This window comes from Pecten maximus, chromosome 5 (genome assembly GCF_902652985.1).
Source record: "Pecten maximus chromosome 5, xPecMax1.1, whole genome shotgun sequence".
Taxonomy (NCBI): Eukaryota; Metazoa; Mollusca; class Bivalvia; order Pectinida; family Pectinidae; genus Pecten; species Pecten maximus.
In genome coordinates this window covers 977,386-1,003,314 of record NC_047019.1, presented here as the reverse complement: position 1 = coordinate 1,003,314, position 25,929 = coordinate 977,386, and the positions used below count along the sequence as shown (strand labels likewise).

Here is a 25,929-nt window from a genome sequence, read left to right as displayed (position 1 = left end):
GATAATTAGTAATTTTGAGAATATATTTATGAAGCTCTATTCTCTACTTTCTACCAGTGCTTAGAGAATGGACACAATTGTATGTTCTCCAATGTCAAAATTAATCATATGTAAAATATTAGGGGTTTACTTGACCGAGAAGTATTTCAAATTTTTGTAATCATTCGCCATTTGAGGCCTGATTGCCGTCATAGTTGAATTACCAAAATGGACCTGAAATCAATATTTTTGATCTATGACTTGAACATTTCATAAAAATAATTGAATACATCGTTCATTCAGATCTTCAGACACCACATGATTTGTGAAGTCATATATAGAAATATATGAACCATTTTGTTCACACAAGTAAGCACTAGATGTAAGTATATGTACCGCTATCTACTAGCAGGACTTTGAGTACAGTAGACTACACTCGCTTTGTGGATATTGACAGGATAACATATATTTACATACTAATTCAATTTTAGAATTGTAACTGAAATCTTGTAACAGCATGGCACAAATAGTCATCTGAACATTTGTTGTATATTGAAAAAATATTTAAGGTAAATATTAACTCATTTGCTTGACTTCAATTTTCAGTTTATCAATTCATTGACTACTCCGTGTTTGAAGTATGGTGTAGTGAGAATTTCAAGTCTTGATCATGACTTGATGAAAATTCTAAATTAACAAATTATTTAAATGAATTTGTTTGAAAAATAACAAGTTCCACAGCAATATTATATAGAGAATCAATCACAATATATCAGAAGTTATAAAACTACAAATTACAATTAACGGCTGAATATCAAATTAAGTGAATATCACAAGTATTTTTGCATTTGTTTTTAGATAATCCGGATTTCCTTTTCCGGCTTTAAAAAAAATTACGTAGACGTAGTGCATAGTAAACAGCTGATTTCAATCAGATTGACTTAACATGAACTTATAATTAACACCGTCTCAGTAGTTCGTCACAATCGAAAATATAGTCGTGAATTCGCAAATTATTTCAAAATACTTCCAGGTAAATGAAAAAAAAAAATCATATGGTCTTTAAACACACATCAATTCTCTCGTAAAAATATCGATTTTGGGTCCACTATCGGCCATTTCGGTAATTCAACTCTAACGAAAATCGGGCTGCGATTCGCAAATGAAAAATTACTTTAAAATTCGGTCAAATAAACCTCTAATATTTTACATATGATACAATTAGGCACTGAAGAACATATATTCGGGTCAATTCTCTGAAAATAATGCCAATTTATATTATAATTAATCCCCATTTTTCTTCGTTTCGGTATTTCCAAGTCCACTTCACCTGTGGTCCGTTTCAGTAAATATTCTCGTCTTTGCCGAAATAAAAACAAGCTATGTAATTGTTCAACCACACGTATCCAAAAATGTTATTGTTGATATCTGAATATTGCCGTAGTTATCTGTCACTTCGATTTTAAACCCCATGCCAAAGTCATGGAAGAATCGACCAATCAAATTGGTTTAACTTTTGATTTCCGTAATCTTGCAGTTACCTCCCTTAGAACAGTAAATATGTTCCAAGTATCGCCTACAACAAGCAATCCCGTGCACATAACAAGATATCATTTGCATTTGATTTATTGGTCATTTTCGTCAAAGGAAAATGGTATATGGAAATCGATGACAATGTTAACGCTTTGACCAGTCACCCTGACCACAAATGCCACCTAATATGTAAGCCTATACATATGTACAGTTCTTTCTCGCAAACACGTACAGTAACATAATGATACAAGGTATCGTCTCGTATGCCGTTATTGATATATTTCTTTCTCTAAATTATAGAAATACACACCTAATTGATAATGATGTAACATTCTAGAATATATATATTACACATTTAAGTAAATCGCGGACATATTTGCAGACCTATGCTATAATGTCAGCCGTTTTGGAATGAACACGGAAGAGCAAAACTTTCTAAACATCCGAAGACGAATGCGCCTGCGCAATAGTTGTTTACATATAAATATATTGACCTGGAGTTATTCGCAAAGTTCAGGTTCATTTAGTCTTCACATTTTGCTAGCGTTATGCATTTCTCAAATCGTATACATCCTGTAAACATCTACTGAATACATTTCAATGTTTTCGGTAAAACTACTATATAAAACGAAAATGTTTTTGCAAGTAAATTATTTGAAGCATAAGGCAATGGGTGCAGCCATATTTCATAGAAACAGACAGTAGATAGCGTATTGGTGAATGTGGTTACCAAATATGGTCATATTTCTCAGTCCAGTTCTTGATTGCAATAACCGAACATTAATGTTCGTTTAAAAACTAAATTGAAGTGGAACAACTATAGGGGCCAAGGGAAACCTACTCAACATGTTTGAGAAATATCCCTTCAGTACTTTTCGAAGAACAGTGATCACAAATTTTAATTTTCAAAATCCAAAATGATCGTATGTCGGTCATTTTGTTTTCTTGATCAAAAATCTCAATTGAATTGACACAATTTTGGACCAAGGTCAACCTACACATGATGTTTGAGGAGGAATATCTCTCCAGTTCTTTTCAAGAAATAGTGATAGAAAGGATTGTTACCAGATGGACAGACGGACGTACAAACAGATGTATGAAAGACAGAAGACTGACAGACATTGGACCACAGATGCAGGGTGATTTGAATAGCCTACCATCTGATGATGGTGGGCTAAAAATTATCCAATACATCACAAACTTGGGTCTGGAGATTTTTCACAGGTCGAAGACCTTCACTGGAGTTAATCAGCAAAGTGACCATCAATCCTAAACTGACCAGCCAACGTCTAAAGTACACCACCTACAGACATCTAATCTGTTACATGTATCTGTTTAGGCCACTCAAACTAATAACATCTATCACCCTGTAGATACAGGTCATTGGACCTTTTCCTCAATGGTGTTTGTAAAGTAACTGTTACAGAAATCATGTTAATAGCTATCTTGAAATTCAGTTTCACAGTTTTATGTGATAAGATTTGGTAGACAGCTAGATAAATTTTGACAATATTTAGATTTTGTTACCAATATGATTTAACCTCTCACCTGTGAGTAGAGTGTGGACGACTCGTGGACAAATGTCATCGTAATTTGACATCAGGTAAATTGCTCCGTATTTGAAGCAGATGGCCAACACATGGTTACTATCGATAGTTGAGGAGGCTGAAAAACAATGAGTAAACTGTCAAATAACAACTTAAAGTACTGTATATTGTTGTATTCTTTCACCGCCATTTAAATCGCCATTTTGCCAAAACAATGTAACATGTCACTACCCACTACGGAAAACATCTTACATGTCTTCAGGGTTAATCTTGAGTAGCCTGAATACAGTTATCAAATTATTGGGTCGCAAATCAATTAATAGATATAACACTTGATTATATCATTCTCTAAACAAGAAGGAGACAAATCTCCAGAGGAGTAAATCATCCAAAAATGTAATAGTTCATCTCCCAAGCTCAAAGAGGATCCCTAGTCGGATACAGACCCCTAGTGGGATACAGAGTCCTAGTGGGATACAGAGCCCTAGTGGGATACAGAGTCCTAGTGGGATACAGAGCCCTAGTGGGATACAGAGTCCTAGTGGGATACAGAGTCCTAGTGGGATACTGACCCCTAGTGGGATACAGAGTCCTAGTGGGATACAGAGTCCTATTGGGATACAGAGTCCTAGTGGGATACAGAGTCCCAGTGGGATACAGGCCCCTAGTGGGATACAGAGTCCTAGTGGGATACAGAGCCCTAGTGGGATACAGAGTCCCAGTGGGATACAGAGTCCTAGTGGGATACAGAGTCCTAGTGGGATACAGAGTCCCAGTGGGATACAGACCCCTAGTGGGATACAGAGTCCTAGTGGGATACAGAACCCTAGTGGGATACAGACCCCTAGTGGGATACAGAGTCCTAGTGGGATACAGAGTCCTAGTGGGATACAGACTCTAGTGGGATACATAGCCCTAGTGGGATACAGAGTCCTAGTGGGATACAGAGTCCCAGTGGGATACAGACCCCTAGTGGGATACAGAGTCCTAGTGGGATACAGAACCCTAGTGGGATACAGAGTCCTACTGGGATACAGAACCCTAGTTGGATACAGAACCCTAGTGGGATACATAGCCCTAGTGGGATACAGAGTCCTAGTGGGATACAGAGTCCCAGTGGGATACAGACCCCTAGTGGGATACAGAGTCCTAGTGGGAAACAGAACCCTAGTGGGATACAGACCCCTAGTGGGATACAGAGTCCTAGTGGGATACAGAGTCCTAGTGGGATACAGAGCCCTAGTGGGATACAGAGTCCCAGTGGGATACAGAGTCCTAGTGGGATACAGAGTCCTAGTGGGATACAGAGTCCCAGTGGGATACAGACCCCTAGTGGGATACAGAGTCCTAGTGGGATACAGAACCCTAGTGGGATATAGCCCCCTAGTGGGATACAGAGTCCTAGTGGTATACAGAGTCCTAGTGGGATACATAGCCCTAGTGGGATACAGAGTCCTAGTCGGATACAGAGTCCCAGTGGAATACAGAGTCCCATAGGAATACAGAGTCCTAGTGGGATACAGACCCTAGTGGGACACAGAGTCCTAGTGGGATACAGGGCCCTAGTGGGACACAGAGTCTTAGTGGGATACAGAGTCCTAGTGGGATACAGAGTCCCAGTGGGATACAGAGTCCCAGTGGGATACAGAGTCCTAGTGGGATACAGAGTCCTAGTGGGATACAGAGTCCTAGTGGGATACAGAGTCCTAGTGGGATACAAACCCCTAGTGGGATACAGAGTCCCAGTGGGATACAGACCCCTAGTGGGATACATAGCCCTAGTGGGATACATAGCCCTAGTGGGATACAGTCCTAGTGGGATACAGACCCCTAGTGGGATACAAAGCCCTAGTGGGATACAGAGTCCTAGTGGGATACAGAGTCCCAGTGGGATACAGAGTCCTAGTGGGATACAGAGTCCCAGTGGGATACAGAGTCCTAGTGGGATACAGAACCCCAGTGGGATACAGACCCCTAGTGGGATACAGAGTCCTAGTGGGATACAGAGTCCTAGTGGGATACAAACCCCTAGTGGGATACAGAGTCCCAGTGGGATACAGACCCCTAGTGGGATACATAGCCCTAGTGGGATACAGAGTCCTAGTGGGATACAGAGTCCTAGTGGGATACAGAGTCCTAGTGGGATACAGAACCCCAGTGGGATACAGAACCCCAGTGGGATACAGAGTCCTAGTGGGATACAGAGTCCTAGTGGGATACAGAGTCCTAGTGGGATACAGAGTCCTAGTGGGATACAGAGTCCCAGTGGGATACAGACCCCTAGTGGGATACAGAGCCCTAGTGGGATACAGAGTCCCAGTGGGATACAGACCCCTAGTGGGATACAGAACCCTAGTGGGATACAGAGTCCCAGTGGGATACAGAGTCCTAGTGGGATACAGAACCCCAGTGGGATACAGAGTCCTAGTAGGATACAGAGTCCTAGTGGGATACAGAGTCCTAGTGGGATACAAACCCCTAGTGGGATACAGAGTCCCAGTGGGATACAGACCCCTAGTGGGATACATAGCCCTAGTGGGATACAGAGTCCTAGTGGGATACAGAGTCCTAGTGGGATACAGAGTCCCAGTGGGATACAGAGTCCTAGTGGGATACAGAGTCCCAGTGGGATACAGAGTCCTAGTGGGATACAGAACCCCAGTGGGATACAGACCCCTAGTGGGATACAGAGTCCTAGTGGGATACAGAGTCCTAGTGGGATACAGAGTCCCAGTGGGATACAGACCCCTAGTGGGATACAGAGCCCCAGTGGGATACAGAGTCCCAGTGGGATACAGACCCCTAGTGGGATACAGAACCCTAGTGGGATACAGAGTCCTAGTGGGATACAGAGTCCCAGTGGGATACAGAGTCCCAGTGGGATACAGACCCCTAGTGGGATACAGAACCCCAGTGGGATACAGATCCCTAGTGGGATACAGAGTCCTATTGGGATACAGACCCTAGTGGGACACAGAGTCCTAGTGGGATACAGAGTCCTAGTGGGATACAGAGTCCCAGTGGGATACAGAGTCCTATTGGGATACAGAGTCCCAGTGGGATACAGAGTCCCAGTGGGATACAGAGTCCCAGTGGGATACAGAGCCCTAGTGGGATACAGAGTCCTAGTGGGATACAGAGCCCTAGTGGGATACAGAGCCCCAGTGGGATACAGAGCCCTAGTGGGATACAGAGCCCTAGTGGGATACAGAGTCCCAGTGGGATACAGAGTCCTAGTGGGATACAGATCCCTAGTGGGATACAGAGTCCTAATGGGATACAGAGTCCTAGTGGGATACAGAACCCTAGTGGGATACAGACCCCTAGTGGGATATAGAGTCCTAGTGGGATACAGAGTCCTAGTGGGATATAGCCCCCTAGTGGGATACAGAGTCCTAGTGGGATATAGCCCCCTAGTGGGATACAGAGTCCTAGTGGGATATAGCCCCCTAGTGGGATACAGAGTCCTAGTGGGATACAGAGTCCTAGTGGGATACAGACCCCTAGTGGGATACAGAGTCCTAGTGGGATACAGAGTCCTAGTGGGATACAGAGTCCTAGTGGGATACAGAGTCCTAGTGGGATATAGAGCCCTAGTGGGATACAGACCCCTAGTGGGATACAGAGTCCTAGTGGGATACAGAGTCCTAGTGGGATACAGAGTCCTAGTGGGATATAGAGCCCTAGTGGGATACAGACCCCTAGTGGGATACAGAGTCCTAGTGGGATACAGAGTCCTAGTGGGATACAGAGTCCTAGTGGGATACAGAGTCCTAGTGGGATATAGCCCCCTAGTGGGATACAGAGTCCTAGTGGGATACAGAGTCCTAGTGGGATATAGAGCCCTAGTGGGATACAGAGTCCTAGTGGGATACAGAGTCCTAGTGGGATATAGCCCCCTAGTGGGATACAGAGTCCTAGTGGGATATAGAGCCCTAGTGGGATACAGACCCCTAGTGGGATACAGAGTCCTAGTGGGATACAGAGTCCTAGTGGGATACAGAGTCCTAGTGGGATACAGAGTCCTAGTGGGATACAGAGTCCTAGTGGGATACAGAGTCCTAGTGGGATATAGCCCCCTAGTGGGATACAGACCCCTAGTGGGATATAGAGTCCTAGTGAGAGATATAAACTCCTTAAATCTGCTTCCCATATATATTCTTGTGTGTTTAGTAAGTGGCTGACATGTTATAATTTCAGGAATCAAGTTTTACTGTCTGCATGCATCATGGAACCTCCATGAGGGCAAGAGCTTGGTGTAATATAGGTAAAATTGGTTTCAATTATCAGGACACACCCTTTTTAGAATGTTCAGCTTTTAAGATGTACCTTCAGAGGGATGGCTGATATTGTCTGTGGTCGTACTTTTGGCGTCAGATTCATCCATGTTGAATTTCTCACAGGACCATGCCATGGTGCTGATCTCCATACTGTCGTTGATTACGACCTGAGTCAACATGGCCCCCGTGGAACTCATTACTATCAACTGGCCACCGGTTGTACCAAATATCACCTGTAATTATTATAGAACAAGTCTTAAAGAGACGCAACTTGTTAACCCCAGAAAGAATTGTTATTTTTACTCAGTAGAACTTTAGCAATGTTTTAAGTTAGAAATAGATTATGTAAGAACAACTTTGACTTAAGAAGCTCAATGTTACCAGAGTGCATCTTGTTTGAACTTAATGTCTGATACAAACTTATAAAGCATGTCCTTTATTTTCCCTCTACAACTGATGATAGCATTATCTCCTTGGCAGAGGCTGGTGTCACAGGGACTTGAACAGACATGAGGAGATTTGATCACAGGGTCATGAGGATATTTTGTCCCCTATAAAAACAATTTTCTCTTTCAACTTTGAAAATTAGTTGGGTGTTTTGTTGTTTTTACTTGATAAAACCCAAACATTTCACCCCTTTACTTGATAAACCCCAAACCTTTCACCCCTTTACTTGATAAACCCCAAACATTTCACCCCTTTACTTGATAAACCCCAAACATTTCACCCCTTTACTTGATAAACCCCAAACATTTCACCCCCTTTACTTGATAAACCCCAAACATTTCACCCCTTTACTTGATAAACCCCAAACATTTCACCCCTTTACTTGATAAACCCCAAACATTTCACCCCTTTACTTGATAAACCCCAAACATTTCACCCCTTTAAGTGTAATATAATCAAGATTATAACTAAAGGCTATTTTTTTTTCTAATGGCTTTGAAAGCTACTTAAAAATCCCCTTTGATCCCCATTAAACCCTTTAATGTAAGGAAACCTAAAGTCCCTAATCATTAAAATGGACTGTATGTAAATTTGATCTCAAATAAAAAATTAATGGAAAAGCAATACAAAGCAGTATAGCTTTAACAAACTTCAGCTCTAAGTGTGGTACAAAACGGTATATTTTTAACAAACTTCAGTCCAATGTGTAGTACAAAGCGGTATATTTTAACAAACTTTAGTCCTACAGCCGTACAAAACAGTATATCTTTGACAAACTTTAGTCCCTAAGGTGCCGTACAAAACAGTATATCTTTGACAAACTTTATCCCTAAGTACCGTACAAAACAGTATATCTTTAACAAACTTTAGTCCTAGGTGCTATACAAAACAGTATATCTTTGACAAACTTTAGTTCTAGGTGCTATACAAAACAGTATATCTTTGACAAACTTTATCCCTAAGTACCGTACAAAACAGTATATCTTTGACAAACTTTAGTCCTAGGTGCTGTACAAAACAGTATATCTTCAACAAACTTTATCCCTAAGTACTGTACAAAACAGTATATCTTTGACAAACTTTATCCCTAAGTACCGTACAAAACAGTATATCTTCAACAAACTTTATCCCTAAGTACTGTACAAAACAGTATATCTTTGACAAACTTTATCCCTAAGTACCGTACAAAACAGTATATCTTCAACAAACTTTATCCCTAAGTACCGTACAAAACAGTATATCTTCAACAAACTTTATCCCTAAGTACTGTACAAAACAGTATATCTTTGACAAACTTTAGTTCTAGGTGCTATACAAAACAGTATATCTTTGACAAACTTTATCCCTAAGTACCGTACAAAACAGTATATCTTTGACAAACTTTAGTCCTAGGTGCTGTACAAAACAGTATATCTTCAACAAACTTTATCCCTAAGTACTGTACAAAACAGTATATCTTTGACAAACTTTATCCCTAAGTACCGTACAAAACAGTATATCTTTGACAAACTTTAGTCCTAGATGCTGTACAATACAGTATATCTTTGACAAACTTCAGTCCAATGTGTAGTACAAAACAGTATATCTTTGACAAACTTTATCCCTAAGTGCAATAATACTGTTTTCTTTAGAAACCTTCAACCCAATGTATTGCATTTTTCCATGAATTATATTTCATAACAAACCCAGATATCAATACACTGTCATACCGACTCTAATACTTTAGGCCTAAAAACAAGACAGAGCTGGCGACTTCCTGGCACAAAACTTCAAAACTTCCGCAATTCATTTTCCGGCGTATTAAGCCCTCAGGATACGATGATTGAGAATCTATGAAATGTGCTGCAGGTGTCTATTGCACAAATCAGATTAAAACACGATTCACGTTTATATTTTTATAATTTTAGAGTTATCGATTTTCTGACATGCCTAATTCAATCATTTGTATAATCCTGTATTGACTGCCATCTTGAATGTCTGGGGAAACTGACGGATGTGCCAGACCCACAGCATGTTTAGCTAAGTATTGTCATGTGGCAAATTCATTAAGAAGAAATATTATCAACAAGAGGCCCAGAGGGCCTGTATCGCTCACCTGGATATTTCATACACTGACATTTAAGTTATATTACAAATACTTTCTCAGTCTCAGACTGTGTCACATACGGAAAAAAATAGTAGCTTGTTTCTCTTTGTCACTGTTGAAAAGGCCACTATTCACTGTATTTATCTTTATACTGTTGAATTCGTTTACATACTACAAGGATCAAGATGATCACCGTCAGTTTTGGTGAATTTTCCTTGCCGCCAAAACAATTCTGAGATCACATCTGTGTCACTCTGACACTTTATTTTTAATACAAATTATCGTCAGATTCAAGCGTTCAATAGACGCTTCATAGTAATAGGAACTCCTCGCCATTTTCCCTCTGGCACCATACGAGGTGTTCCGATGTAGTGCTTATTGAAGCAGACAGAGAGAAACGTAAATAAAGACGAACTAAAACAACAGTTAGCGATTTTTGAAGTCTTTATTTTTATCAGAAATGCGAAGAAAGTCAGGTCAATGCGTATTGCGTATTTAGTACCTCAATTTTCATACTAAATACGCCGAAAGCGTACATATACCCAGGTCTGAGTCTGGGATGAACCACTTAGTATCTTTCATTACAATCAACACTTTCCTTTAACTTACATAAAGCTTTCTGGTTCCAAATTTTTATCATTCGGACTTCATAAAACAATAACACAGAAGAAAGTGTATACAGTATATACTAGGATGTGACTATTGTTTCCTTCCACCTCCATATACCTGTATAATACTCATGTGTTGGCTTTGATTTGATTTATCTAGACCTTAAATACCTCCCCCACTTACAGCCAGGGTCACTGTTAGAGATCCACATTGTTCTTGACCTCTGGATCCAAAAACCTTGGCCTTTGACCTAGTGACCTTCATCTTTGGTCAGGTGACTCCTTATTGAATTCCAATGAATTTTGCTCCATAACATCATAACAACATACTTATTAGTGAAAATATACAAAGTTTGACTTTGATCTTGCTTTTTGACCTCAGAATGTTTTGTTGACTGACATGTAAATACGAAGGTCATCAGCTGGGAAGTAAATTTATGGATGGACAGACAGACGGAGGGATACAGTGATTACTATATAGGGTACTGTATCTCCAACATGGGGCCCTAATTAAGACAAAATCATTCCTACAAAAGAAAGACTTAAAGCAGTAGCTTGATCAATTTATGGGAGAGGATGGGATAGGGTACACTGTTTCAAGTTAAATATTGTTTATAGTAGGATAAATAGCTATTTGGCCCATCTAGCCCCTCAGACCCCTGTGGGTCACTCCAACATTTGTACAATTTTGAATCTCCACCACTCAGTGATGCTTCTTATCAAAATAACTGAAGTTCCAATCAGTTGTTAAGAAGGAGAAGTTGTTTGAAGAAACTTTTGACTTACGGACCGACACTATCGTATATGGCACAAGCTCCCATTGGTCGTTCTGATCATGTGATCATGTGAGTCATACCATCATGTTTATCTATAAATTATGATATTAAAGTCATGCCTTCAGCACCATGTAGTCTCGTCTTGTGAGGTTACTCACCAAACCTCCAGTTCTTGTTGTGGAGTAATTCATATTAGATTATCTGTGATGGGACATTGGGTGTCAATCCATATTTGATTATCAGTGATGGGACATTGGGTGTCAATCCATATTTGATTATCAGTGATGGGACATTGGGTGTCAATCCATATTTGATTATCAGTGATGGGACATTGGGTGTCAATCCATATTTGATTATCAGTGATGGGACATTGGGTGTCAATCCATATTTGATTATCAGTGATGGGACATTGGGTGTCAATCCATATTTGATTATCAGTGATGGGACATTGGGTGTCAATCCATATCTGATTATCAGTGATGGGACATTGGGTGTAAATCCATATCTGATTATCAGTGATGGGACATTGGGTGTCAATCCATATCTGATTATCAGTGATGGGACATTGGGTGTCAATCCATATCTGATTATCAGTGATGGGACATTGGGTGTCAATCCATATCTGATTATCAGTGATGGGACATTGGGTGTCAATCCATATCTGATTATCAGTGATGGGACATTGGGTGTCAATCCATATCTGATTATCAGTGATGGGACATTGGGTGTCAATCCATATTTGATTATCAGTGATGGGACATTGGGTGTCAATCCATATTTGATTATCAGTGATGGGACATTGGGTGTCAATCCATATTTGATTATCAGTGATGGGACATTGGGTGTCAATCCGTATTTGATTATCAGTGATGGGACATTGGGTGTCAATCCGTATTTGATTATCAGTGATGGGACATTGGGTGTCAATCCATATTTGATTATCAGTGATGGGACATTGGGTGTCAATCCATATTTGATTATCAGTGATGGGACATTGGGTGTCAATCCATATTTGATTATCAGTGATGGGACATTAGGTGTCAATCCATATTTGATTATCAGTGATGGGACATTGGGTGTAAATCCATATTTGATTATCAGTGATGGGACATTGGGTGTCAATCCATATTTGATTATCAGTGATGGGACATTGGGTGTCAATCCATATTTGATTATCAGTGATGGGACATTGGGTGTCAATCCATATTTGATTATCAGTGATGGGACATTGGGTGTCAATCCATATTTGATTATCAGTGATGGGACATTGGGTTTAAATCCATATTTGATTATCAGTGATGGGACATTGGGTGTCAATCCATATTTGATTATCAGTGATGGGACATTGGGTGTCAATCCATATTTGATTATCAGTGATGGGACATTGGGTGTCAATCCATATTTGATTATCTGTGATGGGACATTGGGTGTCAATCCATATTTGATTATCAGTGATGGGACATTGGGTTTAAATCCATATTTGATTATCAGTGATGGGACATTGGGTGTCAATCCATATTTGATTATCAGTGATGGGACATTGGGTGTCAATCCATATTTGATTATCTGTGATGGGACATTGGGTGTCAATCCATATTTGATTATCAGTGATGGGACATTGGGTTTAAATCCATATTTGATTATCAGTGATGGGACATTGGGTGTCAATCCATATTTGATTATCAGTGATGGGACATTGGGTGTCAATCCATATTTGATTATCAGTGATGGGACATTGGGTGTCAATCCATATTTGATTATCAGTGATGGGACATTGGGTTTAAATCCATATTTGATTATCAGTGATGGGACATTGGGTGTCAATCCATATTTGATTATCAGTGATGGGACATTGGGTTTAAATCCATATTTGATTATCAGTGATGGGACATTGGGTGTCAATCCATATTTGATTATCAGTGATGGGACATTGGGTTTAAATCCATATTTGATTATCAGTGATGGGACATTGGGTTTAAATCCATATTTGATTATCAGTGATGGGACATTGGGTGTCAATCCATATTTGATTATCAGTGATGGGACATTGGGTTTAAATCCATATTTGATTATCAGTGATGGGACATTGGGTGTCAATCCATATTTGATTATCAGTGATGGGACATTGGGTGTCAATCCATATTTGATTATCAGTGATGGGACATTGGGTGTCAATCCATATTTGATTATCAGTGATGGGACATTGGGTGTCAATCCATATTTGATTATCAGTGATGGGACATTGGGTGTCAATCCATATTTGATTATCTGTGATGGGACATTGGGTGTCAATCCATATTTGATTATCAGTGATGGGACATTGGGTGTCAATCCATATTTGATTATCAGTGATGGGACATTGGGTGTCAATCCATATTTGATTATCAGTGATGGGACATTGGGTGTCAATCCATATTTGATTATCAGCGATAGGAGATTGGTTGTCAATCCATATTTGATTATCAGTGATGGGACATTGGGTGTCAATCCATATTTGATTATCAGTGATGGGAGATTGGTTGTCAATCCATATTTGATTATCAGTGATGGGACATTGGGTGTCAATCCATATTTGATTATCAGTGATGGGACATTGGGTGTCAATCCATATTTGATTATCAGTGATGGGACATTGGGTGTCAATCCATATTTGATTATCAGTGATGGGACATTGGGTGTCAATCCATATTTGATTATCAGTGATGGGACATTGGGTGTAAATCCATATTTGATTATCAGTGATGGGACATTGGGTGTCAATCCATATTTGATTATCAGTGATGGGACATTGGGTGTCAATCCATATTTGATTATCAGTGATGGGACATTGGGTGTCAATCCATATTTGATTATCAGTGATGGGACATTGGGTTTAAATCCATATTTGATTATCAGTGATGGGACATTGGGTGTCAATCCATATTTGATTATCAGTGATGGGACATTGGGTGTCAATCCATATTTGATTATCAGTGATGGGACATTGGGTGTCAATCCATATTTGATTATCAGTGATGGGACATTGGGTGTCAATCCATATTTGATTATCAGTGATGGGACATTGGGTTTAAATCCATATTTGATTATCAGTGATGGGACATTGGGTGTCAATCCATATTTGATTATCAGTGATGGGACATTGGGTGTCAATCCATATTTGATTATCAGTGATGGGACATTGGGTGTCAATCCATATTTGATTATCTGTGATGGGACATTGGGTGTCAATCCATATTTGATTATCAGTGATGGGACATTGGGTTTAAATCCATATTTGATTATCAGTGATGGGACATTGGGTGTCAATCCATATTTGATTATCAGTGATGGGACATTGGGTGTCAATCCATATTTGATTATCAGTGATGGGACATTGGGTGTCAATCCATATTTGATTATCAGTGATGGGACATTGGGTTTAAATCCATATTTGATTATCAGTGATGGGACATTGGGTGTCAATCCATATTTGATTATTAGTGATGGGACATTGGGTTTAAATCCATATTTGATTATCAGTGATGGGACATTGGGTGTCAATCCATATTTGATTATCAGTGATGGGACATTGGGTTTAAATCCATATTTGATTATCAGTGATGGGACATTGGGTTTAAATCCATATTTGATTATCAGTGATGGGACATTGGGTGTCAATCCATATTTGATTATCAGTGATGGGACATTGGGTTTAAATCCATATTTGATTATCAGTGATGGGACATTGGGTGTCAATCCATATTTGATTATCAGTGATGGGACATTGGGTGTCAATCCATATTTGATTATCAGTGATGGGACATTGGGTGTCAATCCATATTTGATTATCAGTGATGGGACATTGGGTGTCAATCCATATTTGATTATCAGTGATGGGACATTGGGTGTCAATCCATATTTGATTATCTGTGATGGGACATTGGGTGTCAATCCATATTTGATTATCAGTGATGGGACATTGGGTGTCAATCCATATTTGATTATCAGTGATGGGACATTGGGTGTCAATCCATATTTGATTATCAGTGATGGGACATTGGGTGTCAATCCATATTTGATTATCAGCGATAGGAGATTGGTTGTCAATCCATATTTGATTATCAGTGATGGGACATTGGGTGTCAATCCATATTTGATTATCAGTGATGGGAGATTGGTTGTCAATCCATATTTGATTATCAGTGATGGGACATTGGGTGTCAATCCATATTTGATTATCAGTGATGGGACATTGGGTGTCAATCCATATTTGATTATCAGTGATGGGACATTGGGTGTCAATCCATATTTGATTATCAGTGATGGGACATTGGGTGTCAATCCATATTTGATTATCAGTGATGGGACATTGGGTTTAAATCCATATTTGATTATCAGTGATGGGACATTGGGTGTCAATCCATATTTGATTATCAGTGATGGGACATTGGGTTTAAATCCATATTTGATTATCAGTGATGGGACATTGGGTGTCAATCCATATTTGATTATCAGTGATGGGACATTGGGTTTAAATCCATATTTGATTATCAGTGATGGGACATTGGGTGTCAATCCATATTTGATTATCAGTGATGGGACATTGGGTGTCAATCCATATTTGATTATCAGTGATGGGACATTGGGTGTCAATCCATATTTGATTATCAGTGATGGGACATTGGGTGTCAATCCATATTTGATTATCTGTGATGGGACATTGGGTGTCAATCCATATTTGATTATCAGTGATGGGACATTGGGTTTAAATCCATATTTGATTATCAGTGATGGGACATTGGGTGTCAATCCATATTTGATTATCAGTGATGGGACATTGGGTGTCAATCCATATTTGATTATCAGTGATGGGACATTGGGTGTCAATCCATATTTGATTATCAGTGATGGGACATTGGGTGTCAATCCATATTTGATTATCAGTGATGGGACATTGGGTGTCAATCCATATTTGATTATCTGTGATGGGACATTGGGTGTCAACCCATATTTGATTATCAGTGATGGGACATTGGGTTTAAATCCATATTTGATTATCAGTGATGGGACATTGGGTGTCAATCCATATTTGATTATCAGTGATGGGACATTGGGTTTAAATCCATATTTGATTATCAGTGATGGGACATTGGGTGTCAATCCATATTTGATTATCAGTGATGGGACATTGGGTGTCAATCCATATTTGATTATCAGTGATGGGACATTGGGTGTCAATCCATATTTGATTATCAGTGATGGGACATTGAGTGTCAATCAATATTTGATTATCTGTGATGGGACATTGGGTGTCAATCCATATTTGATTATCAGTGATGGGACATTGGGTGTCAATCCATATTTGATTATCAGTGATGGGACATTGGGTGTCAATCCATATTTGATTATCAGTGATGGGACATTGGGTGTCAATCCATATTTGATTATCAGTGATGGGAGATTGGGTGTCAATCCATATTTGATTATCAGTGATGGGAGATTGGGTGTAAATCCATATTTGATTATCAGTAATAATTGGTTATGTAATCAGCGGACTTTAAACTCTTTGTGAAAGGACTTTGACTTTTGTGTTAGTAATCAATTTTCGATATTTGTCTGCTACTGTTTGTATGATATTTGTTGTGTCCTGAGGAATACTACTGTCAATTTGTATGATATTTGTTGTGTCCTGAGGAATACTACTGTCAATTTGTATGATATTTGTTGTGTCCTGTCAATTTGTATGATATTTGTTGTGTCCTGAGGAATACTATTGTCAATTTGTATGATATTTGTTGTGTCCTGAGGAATACTATTGTCAATTTGTATGATATTTGTTGTGTCCTGAGGAATACTATTGTCAATTTGTATGATATTTGTTGTGTCCTGAGGAATACTATTGTCAATTTGTATGATATTTGTTGTGTCCTGAGGAATACTATTGTCAATTTGTATGGTATTTGTTGAATCCCGAGGAATACTACTGTCAATTTGTATGATATTTGTTGAGTCCCGAGAAATACTACTGTCAATTTGTATGATATTTGTTGTGTCCCGAGAATTACTACTGTCAATTTGTATATTTGTTGAATCCCGAGGAATACTACTGTCAATTTGTATGATATTTGTTGAGTCCCTAGAAATACTACTGTCAATTTGTATGATATTTGTTGTGTCCCGAGAAATACTACTGTCAATTTGTATGATATTTGTTGTGTCCCGAGAAATACTACTGTCAATTTGTATGATATTTGTTGAGTCCTGAGGAATACTACTGTCAATTTGTATGATATTTGTTGTGTCCTGTCAATTTGTATGATATTTGTTGAATCCTGAGGAATACTACTGTCAATTTGTATGATATTTGTTGAGTCCCGAGAAATACTACTGTCAATTTGTATGATATTTGTTGTGTCCTGAGGAATACTACTATCAATTTGTATATTTGTTGTGTCCTGAGAAATACTACTGTCAATTTGTATGATATTTGTTGAATCCTGAGGAATGCTACTGTCAATTTGTATGATATTTGTTGAGTTCTGAGGAATACTACTGTCAATTTGTATGATATTTGTTGAGTCCTGAGGAATACTACTGTCAATTTGTATGAAATTTGTTGAGTTCTGAGGAATACTACTATCAATTTGTATGATATTTGTTGAATCCTGAGGAATACTATTGTCAATTTGTATGATATGTGTTGTGTTCTGAGGAATACTATTGTCAATTTGTATGATATTTGTTGTGTCCTGAGGAATACTACTGTCAATTTGTATGATATTTGTTGAGTCCCGAGAAATACTATTGTCAATTTGTATGATATTTGTTGAGTTCTGAGGAATACTACTGTCAATTTGTATGATATTTGTTGAATCCTGAGGAATACTACTGTCAATTTGTATGATATTTGTTGAGTCCCGAGAAATACTATTGTCAATTTGTATGATATTTGTTGTGTCCTGAGGAATACTATTGTCAATTTGTATGATATTTGTTGAGTCCCGAGAAATACTACTGTCAATTTGTATGATATTTGTTGAATCCTGAGGAATACTACTGTCAATTTGTATGATATTTGTTGAGTTCTGAGGAATACTATTGTCAATTTGTATGATATTTGTTGAGTTCTGAGGAATACTACTGTCAATTTGTATGATATTTGTTGAGTTCTGAGGAATGCTACTGTCAATTTGTATGATATTTGTTGTGTCCCGAGAAATACTACTGTCAATTTGTATGATATTTGTTGAGTCCCGAGAAATACTACTGTCAATTTGTATGATATTTGTTGAATCCTGAGGAATACTACTGTCAATTTGTATGATATTTGTTGAGTTCTGAGGAATGCTACTGTCAATTTGTATGATATTTGTTGAATCCTGAGGAATGCTACTATCAATTTGTATGATATTTGTTGTGTCCTGAGGAATACTACTGTCAATTTGTATGATATTTGTTGTGTCCCGAGGAATACTACTGTCAATTTGTATATTTGTTGAGTCCTGAGGAATACTACTGTCAATTTGTATATTTGTTGAGTCCTGAGGAATACTACTGTCAATTTGTATGATATTTGTTGTGTCCTGAGGAATACTCCTGTCATTTTTTGTACTATTCACTAATGCTGCTTAGCCTCTTTTCTGTTGATTGTCGACCACGGACGACATAACAAAGCAATCACTTAACTCACAATAACTCTCAGTTTTTTCATCAATATTGCACAGACAGCAATCTTTACCATGTGCCAGAAATGTCACCTTCACACCTCCTGACAAAAGAGTTCTACATCCTGTCCCCCAAGCAATCATTTGGAATTACTGACTAATTGTAACAAGCAGTGTGATGAGTTTTCTCACTTAGGAAATTTCAGCCTCACAAATGAAATTTGAAATGTTTTGTTTCAAAGTTGTCAATGACATTGACATAAACATTCTAGTTAAAAAAGTTTTGAAGAAAATTAAAGATGACAATGTTAGAATTTGTATTTATTGCAAATTCAGATACAGTAGAATCTGTATTAAGCGACCACTCAAGGGATGTTAAAAGCAGTCTCTTAATGGAGATGGTATCTTAGATCTTATAGAGATGATCATAAACTTTTTTTATTAACTTTATAAAATAGCAATAATAATTAACAATATACATTGTAAATGAAAAATAAACCTTTCATTTAAACAAAACCAAAAAAAAATATTGTAAAGGATTTTATTTTTATTTTATTATTTTTTTATAATAACTATTTTTTTTTTTGTGATCCTTTTAATTTAGTATATAGCAAAGCACATCGATATAACATTTGAAATATTTCATTGGTTATAATTTGATTATATTCCAATGCCTCTATACCATTTATTTACATTTTTTTTTAATTCCTGAAATATTTGTCCGGACATCCATCACAATTATTAGTTTAGTACGTTACTGCATTTCCTACTTTATAAATGGTGAGTTTTCACTGGCAAATATCTGTTCTAAAATCTCAAAAAATAATAACAGTATGTGAACTGTTTATGCATTCCTTGTTATGCTTCTCATGCAAATTTATGTATTTTTATCAGTTAAAACGTCTCAAAATCATCAGAATTATTTTTGACGAAAACTAAATCTTGTTACTTGGATGCCATGAAGGTGAAAATGGGAATGGGGGGCATTTTTAAGACTTTTGGTCACTTATTAGAGAGTTATTGCTATCACAGGGAAAAAAATTATGGTCGCTGGTCGCGTAAACAGAGGGTCGCTTAATTAATAGAGATAAAATATATAGCAAAACAGCTCAGGGGAGTTAAAATGGTCACTTAGGACAAAGAGTTATTGTTACCACAGGAAACAAATTTCTGGTCGCTGGCTGGGTGGAGGAGTTGAAAGGGTCACTTAGGACAGAGAGTTGCCTAAAAGAGATGGTCGTTTGGACAGATTTGACTGTATTTTTAATTCTACACTCTCTCTATCAAAATTGTTTACCAACATAAGAGCCATTTATTTCTATGACTTAAAAATGTTAAATGTTTCCTGAACTGCTTTAGTGACAAATTCAGCTTCTTCAAGGATGTGTGGAGAATGAATGAACGAAGTAGAGGACATTGATTATTGGACAAATTGGAAGAGAAATGACGGATGCCAATCGGACAGCCCCCAGGGATAATCTGACGGAGATCTTCAGTAGAGTTACCATCGACTGTATAATTGGACCTTGACGAGTATATCTCAATATAAAACCCTCACTTATACTCGGAAACCTTTGCCCTGTCAAACTTTTGCCCTACACTTATCCAAAGTCCCTATTAGTTGTAGTCCAGTGTTAATTTCACCTTCACATGCAATGGCTACATTTCGTATGTAAAGTATGGTCCATACTACAATTCACTGTCATGATAAATTATCCTCATCATAAATGAAAGCAGGAAAGTTGGAGGATTTTCTGGGATACACATACTTTATAATAGTACTTTAAACAATAAAATCTCACAATAATAATAAAATCCCAAAATCTGATGATTTTTTATTTAATCATAGCCTGGTCCACTTTTAACCAGTAACATTACAATTTCTGTGTAGGCAGTGATTAAGGCTAAGGTCACTATTAGTGTAGGCAGTGATTAAGGCTGAGGTCACTATTAGTGTAGGCAGTGATTAAGGCTGAGGTCACTATTAGTGTAGGCAGTGATTAAGGCTGAGGTCACTATTAGTGTAGGCAGTGATTAAGGCTGAGGTCACTATTAGTGTAGGCAGTGATTAAGGCTGAGGTCACTATTAGTGTAGGCAGTGATTAAGGCTAAGGTCACTATTAGTGTAGGCAGTGATTAAGGCTAAGGTCACTATTAGTGTAGGCAGTGATTAAGGCTGAGGTCACTATTAGTGTAGGCAGTGATTAAGACTAAGGTCACTATTAGTGTAGGCAGTGATTAAGGCTGAGGTCACTATTAGTGTAGGCAGTGATTAAGGCTGAGGTCACTATTAGTGTAGGCAGTGATTAAGGCTAAGGTCACTATTAGTGTAGGCAGTGATTAAGACTAAGGTCACTATTAGTGTAGGCAGTGATTAAGACTAAGGTCACTATTAGTGTAGGCAGTGATTAAGGCTGAGGTCACTATTAGTGTAGGCAGTGATTAAGACTAAGGTCACTATTAGTGTAGACAGTGATTAAGGCTAAGGTCACTATTAGTGTAGGCAGTGATTAAGGCTGAGGTCACTATTAGTGTAGGCAGTGATTAAGGCTAAGGTCACTATTAGTGTAGGCAGTGATTAAGGCTGAGGTCACTATTAGTGTAGGCAGTGATTAAGGCTAAGGTCACTATTAGTGTAGGCAGTGATTAAGACTAAGGTCACTATTAGTGTAGGCAGTGATTAAGGCTGAGGTCACTATTAGTGTAGGCAGTGATTAAGACTGAGGTCACTATTAGTGTAGGCAGTGATTAAGACTAAGGTCACTATTAGTGTAGGCAGTGATTAAGGCTGAGGTCACTATTAGTGTAGGCAGTGATTAAGGCTGAGGTCACTATTAGTGTAGGCAGTGATTAAGGCTGAGGTCACTATTAGTGTAGGCAGTGATTAAGACTAAGGTCACTATTAGTGTAGGCAGTGATTAAGGCTAAGGTCACTATTAGTGTAGGCAGTGATTAAGACTAAGGTCACTATTAGTGTAGGCAGTGATTAAGGCTGAGGTCACTATTAGTGTAGGCAGTGATTAAGACTAAGGTCACTATTAGTGTAGGCAGTGATTAAGACTAAGGTCACTATTAGGTCCATTAACTCTCAGTTTTTTATTGGCCAGTTTTTAATAGGCCAGTTTTAATTGGCCAGTTTTTAATAGGCCAGTTTTAATTGACCAGTTTTTAATTGCCATTTATTGGCCAGTTTTTAATTTGCCAGTTTTAATTGGCCAGTTTTTAGTAGGCCAGTTTTAATTGGCCAGTTTTTAATTGGCGATTAATTGGCCAGTTTTAATAGGCCAGATATAGATAGATATTCATACAGGATCTTGACAGCTTATGTTGCATGAGATAGGATGTTGACATCTCATGTCATACGAAACAGTATATTGAGAGTTCATGTCACATGAGACAGGATATTGAGATCTCATGTCACACGAGACAGGATATTGAGAGCTCTCGTCACATTGAGAGCTCTTGTCACATGAGACAAGATATTGAGAGCTCTTGCCACATGAGACAGGATATTGAGAACTCATGTCTCATGAGACAGGATATTGAGAGCTCTCGTCACATTGAGAGCTCTTGTCACATGAGACAGGATATTGAGAACTCATGTCTCATGACACAGGATATTGAGAGCTCTCGTCACATGAGACAGGATATTGAGAACTCATGTCTCATGAGACAGGATATTGAGATCTCATGTCACACGAGACAGGATATTGAGAGCTCTCGTCACATTGAGAGCTCTTGTCACATGACACAGGATATTGAGAGCTCACATCACATGAGACAGGATATTGAAAACTCATGTCTCATGAGACAGGATATTGAGAGCTCGCGTCACATCAGACAGGATATTGAGAGCTCATATTTAGAAATGTTTCCCTCTAAGTTATGTATAATAGTTACCTTCTGGTCGTCAGGTGACCACACCCCACAGGTGATCGTGGTGTTGTCCAAGTTTAACATGGATGACCAGTAGCGCTGTCCAGCCACTGACCCGACCAACACAAAACCGTCACAATAACAGATCAACGCCATCCTCCCGTCATGTGACCAGGCAAAGTCTGTTACCTGTATAGATAAAAGAGATACCTATGAGTTAAGATAAAAATAATATTTATAATTTATTCAGTAACCCAGCCTCTTTGTCAGTTAGAAACAGTGATATAAGGATTTTGTCTGACATAACAGAAATGGTAAAGATGAGTAAAGACAAAATGGTAAAGATGAGTAAAGACAAAATGGTAAAGATGAGTAAAGACAAAATGGTAAAGATGAATAAAGACAAAATGGTAAAGATGAGTAAAGACAAAATGGTAAAGATGAGTAAAGACAAAATGGTAAAGATGAGTAAAGACAAAATGGTAAAGATAAGAAAAGACAAAATGATAAAGATGAGTAAAGACAAAATGGTAAAGATGAGTAAAGACAAAATGGTAAAGATGAGTAAAGACAAAATGGTAAAGATGAGTAAAGACAAAATGGTAAAGATGAGTAAAGACAAAATGGTAAAGATAATTAAAGACAAACATCATTTCATTAAATTTTAAAGTCCATTTATTTCTTTTTTATAGTAAATGTGAGGGTATGGTGTTCTCTGACAAACTGACAGACAAAACAGGACCTAACAAGGTCTTTGTTTATGAAGTATGTATATTAGTTCCCCCATCAAATCTATTGTAGTGACAGTTAACCATCAAAGAGACATAGCCTAATATAATCCGCCTTGCTCACATCAGACATGGTAATCCTCTAGACGCCTAGTCCTGCGGCGCTCTACCCAAAAGTAGTCAGAAATTCTGTTAATGTAACGATACCGTTATGTACCGGCATACTGTTGCTGTTACGATAAAGTCCCACCTATGTGTCCTCCGAGGTTCATGTACTGCATACACACTTATGATTATGGATGCATGAAAAAAACAGGGACTTTATCAACAAACCTCTGAGCAGTGTCGAGGACAAACAAAGGACAGACAGATATAGACAGACATTTTGTGCTTTGTCCCCTCCAGCTAACCATTATTTTCGTATTGGACTTGTTTGACAGTCATGGAACCTTGAGAGGAAAGCTCCAAAGCTGTATTCACCAGGGACGAAACCTCATCACCTGGCCTCCAGCAAAAGAAATGTTGCTGATGCAATTTCCCAATACGGAATAATATAACAAATCTATAGACAGATTGTGACAGCTACCTCTATATAACTTGTCTATTGATGCGTAATTCATAGTACACAGAGGCCATTTTATTCCTTCTCTATACTCAATATTATCCTCATTACTTTAATCTTCCCAGCTGTATAAATGAGTACCGATATATTCAGGAAGTTATCATAGGAAAGACTAAAATTTTAGAATGTAGGTGTGATGCTGTAATTTGAAGTTAATCATTTTTTTCTTTCCGAGCTGTATAGTCACCCCTTTATCTAACAGAAATGTAACATTTGCCTTTTTTTATACCGCTACATTAATCAAAACAACATCAAAAATGAATAAACACAAGCTACTATAATGTAACCATTTAAAATAATTGTATATTTATTTCAGTTCTGGCTGAGTAGTCATGAACCAATACAAAAACCTGGTTCCTTATATCTTATCCATTCCTTTGGGTGTAAAACTGTGACGATTTCAAATAACTCTCACAGAGATTCTCTATTACACAATTTACCTGAACAATAGATTCCCCTTAGAATATCGAAGTATTTCTGAAACCAGAGGCCCAATGGTCCTGATCGTATCACACCTCTGGCTCTACAGCAACTTTGAAGTTGATCTAAGTGATTTCTGCAGATATTCAACTATCAGAGTAATTTTTCTAGTACTTCATTCCAGCATACTATTGGCCTAATATCAGGTCTTAGAATCTCTTGGCTATCGAGAAATCATTGTTTAAAGATTTAAATCTACTTGACCCCCTGTGACCTTTAATGAAGGTCAATGTTATTCATTTGAACAAACTTGGTAGCCCTTCAACCCAGCATGCCACATGCCCAATATTAAGTCCCTGGGCCTGATGGTTATTGAGAAGTTATTACAAAATGTTAGCCTATTTGACCCATGTGACCTTGAATGAGGGTCAAGGTCATTCATTTGAACAAACTTTGTGGCCTTTCACCCCAGCATGCTACAGGCCTAATTTCAAGTCCCTGTGCCTCTTGGTTATTGAAAAGAAGTCTTTGGAAGATTATTTCATCTCCTGGCATCCATACAGAATTAATCTGATACTTTTGCAGGAAATAAATGATGTTCATGGTTGGCTTAAGTTTTAAATTCTTACATATTTGCTTATGTGAAACTCTTTTGGATGGAAAAAATTGTTACCATGGTAGCATAACACCTTAAAGTGAAAATAAAATAAATATTACTAACAATAAATCTCCAGGGCTTGTGTTTCTTGTTTATCTTTATAACGATTAGTAATGATTATTATGGTTTAATTGTTAATATTACATTACTTAAGTGTAGGTAAATATCTATAGTTATACCAGAGAGGTTAATTAGTTTACAAAGAATCTGATACAGAGTCTGACACAGCCATGGCTCAGTGCATGCCATCATTTTTTGCCAACAATCAAATGTACCTAATAAATCATAATGTTTCAAACATATTTCAAATGACTTCTGGGCATTAAATGTTTTTGTCACGCAGCCAGACTAAGTGAAGGATATCTCACCAAAACTTTCAAATGTCTATAGAAAAGAAAACATTTCTGTGATAAACAAAGGAATATTGAACATTTTTCGTGAAATTTTCTTTTTCATCACAAATTACACAACAGTATATCCTATTCTACTGTCTATTGCCTTATCACAAGACGTGTGAGTTAGTGGTGTACATTGTCGCGAAGGGAGTGCAGTGGTCTACACTGGAATGTATATTATCGGCCATGTTTTGTTTTATTTCTGAACACAGTTAAACAAACTATTGATGTCAGCTCATATTGATGTCAGCTCGTATTGATGTCAGCTCATATTCCCTACTGATAAAACAATTTTTAGACATGAATTATAATTTGAAACAAAGAGATCCCC

At 37.9% G+C, this 25,929-nt stretch overlaps 1 protein-coding gene across 1 annotated transcript in view; it reads right to left on the bottom strand.

Annotated features, from left to right (window-relative positions):
* Positions 1 to 25,929, bottom strand: part of LOC117326790 (tubby-related protein 4-like) — a 205,217-nt gene that overhangs the window by 85,233 nt on the left and 94,055 nt on the right. Inside the window, exons 4-6 of the mRNA XM_033883515.1 lie at positions 22,800 to 22,964; positions 7,389 to 7,572; positions 3,061 to 3,177 (exon numbers count right to left, since the gene is read on the bottom strand). Of these exons, the coding sequence (XP_033739406.1) occupies positions 3,061 to 3,177; positions 7,389 to 7,572; positions 22,800 to 22,964 (466 nt within the window). The remainder of the gene's footprint in view (positions 1 to 3,060; positions 3,178 to 7,388; positions 7,573 to 22,799; positions 22,965 to 25,929) is intronic.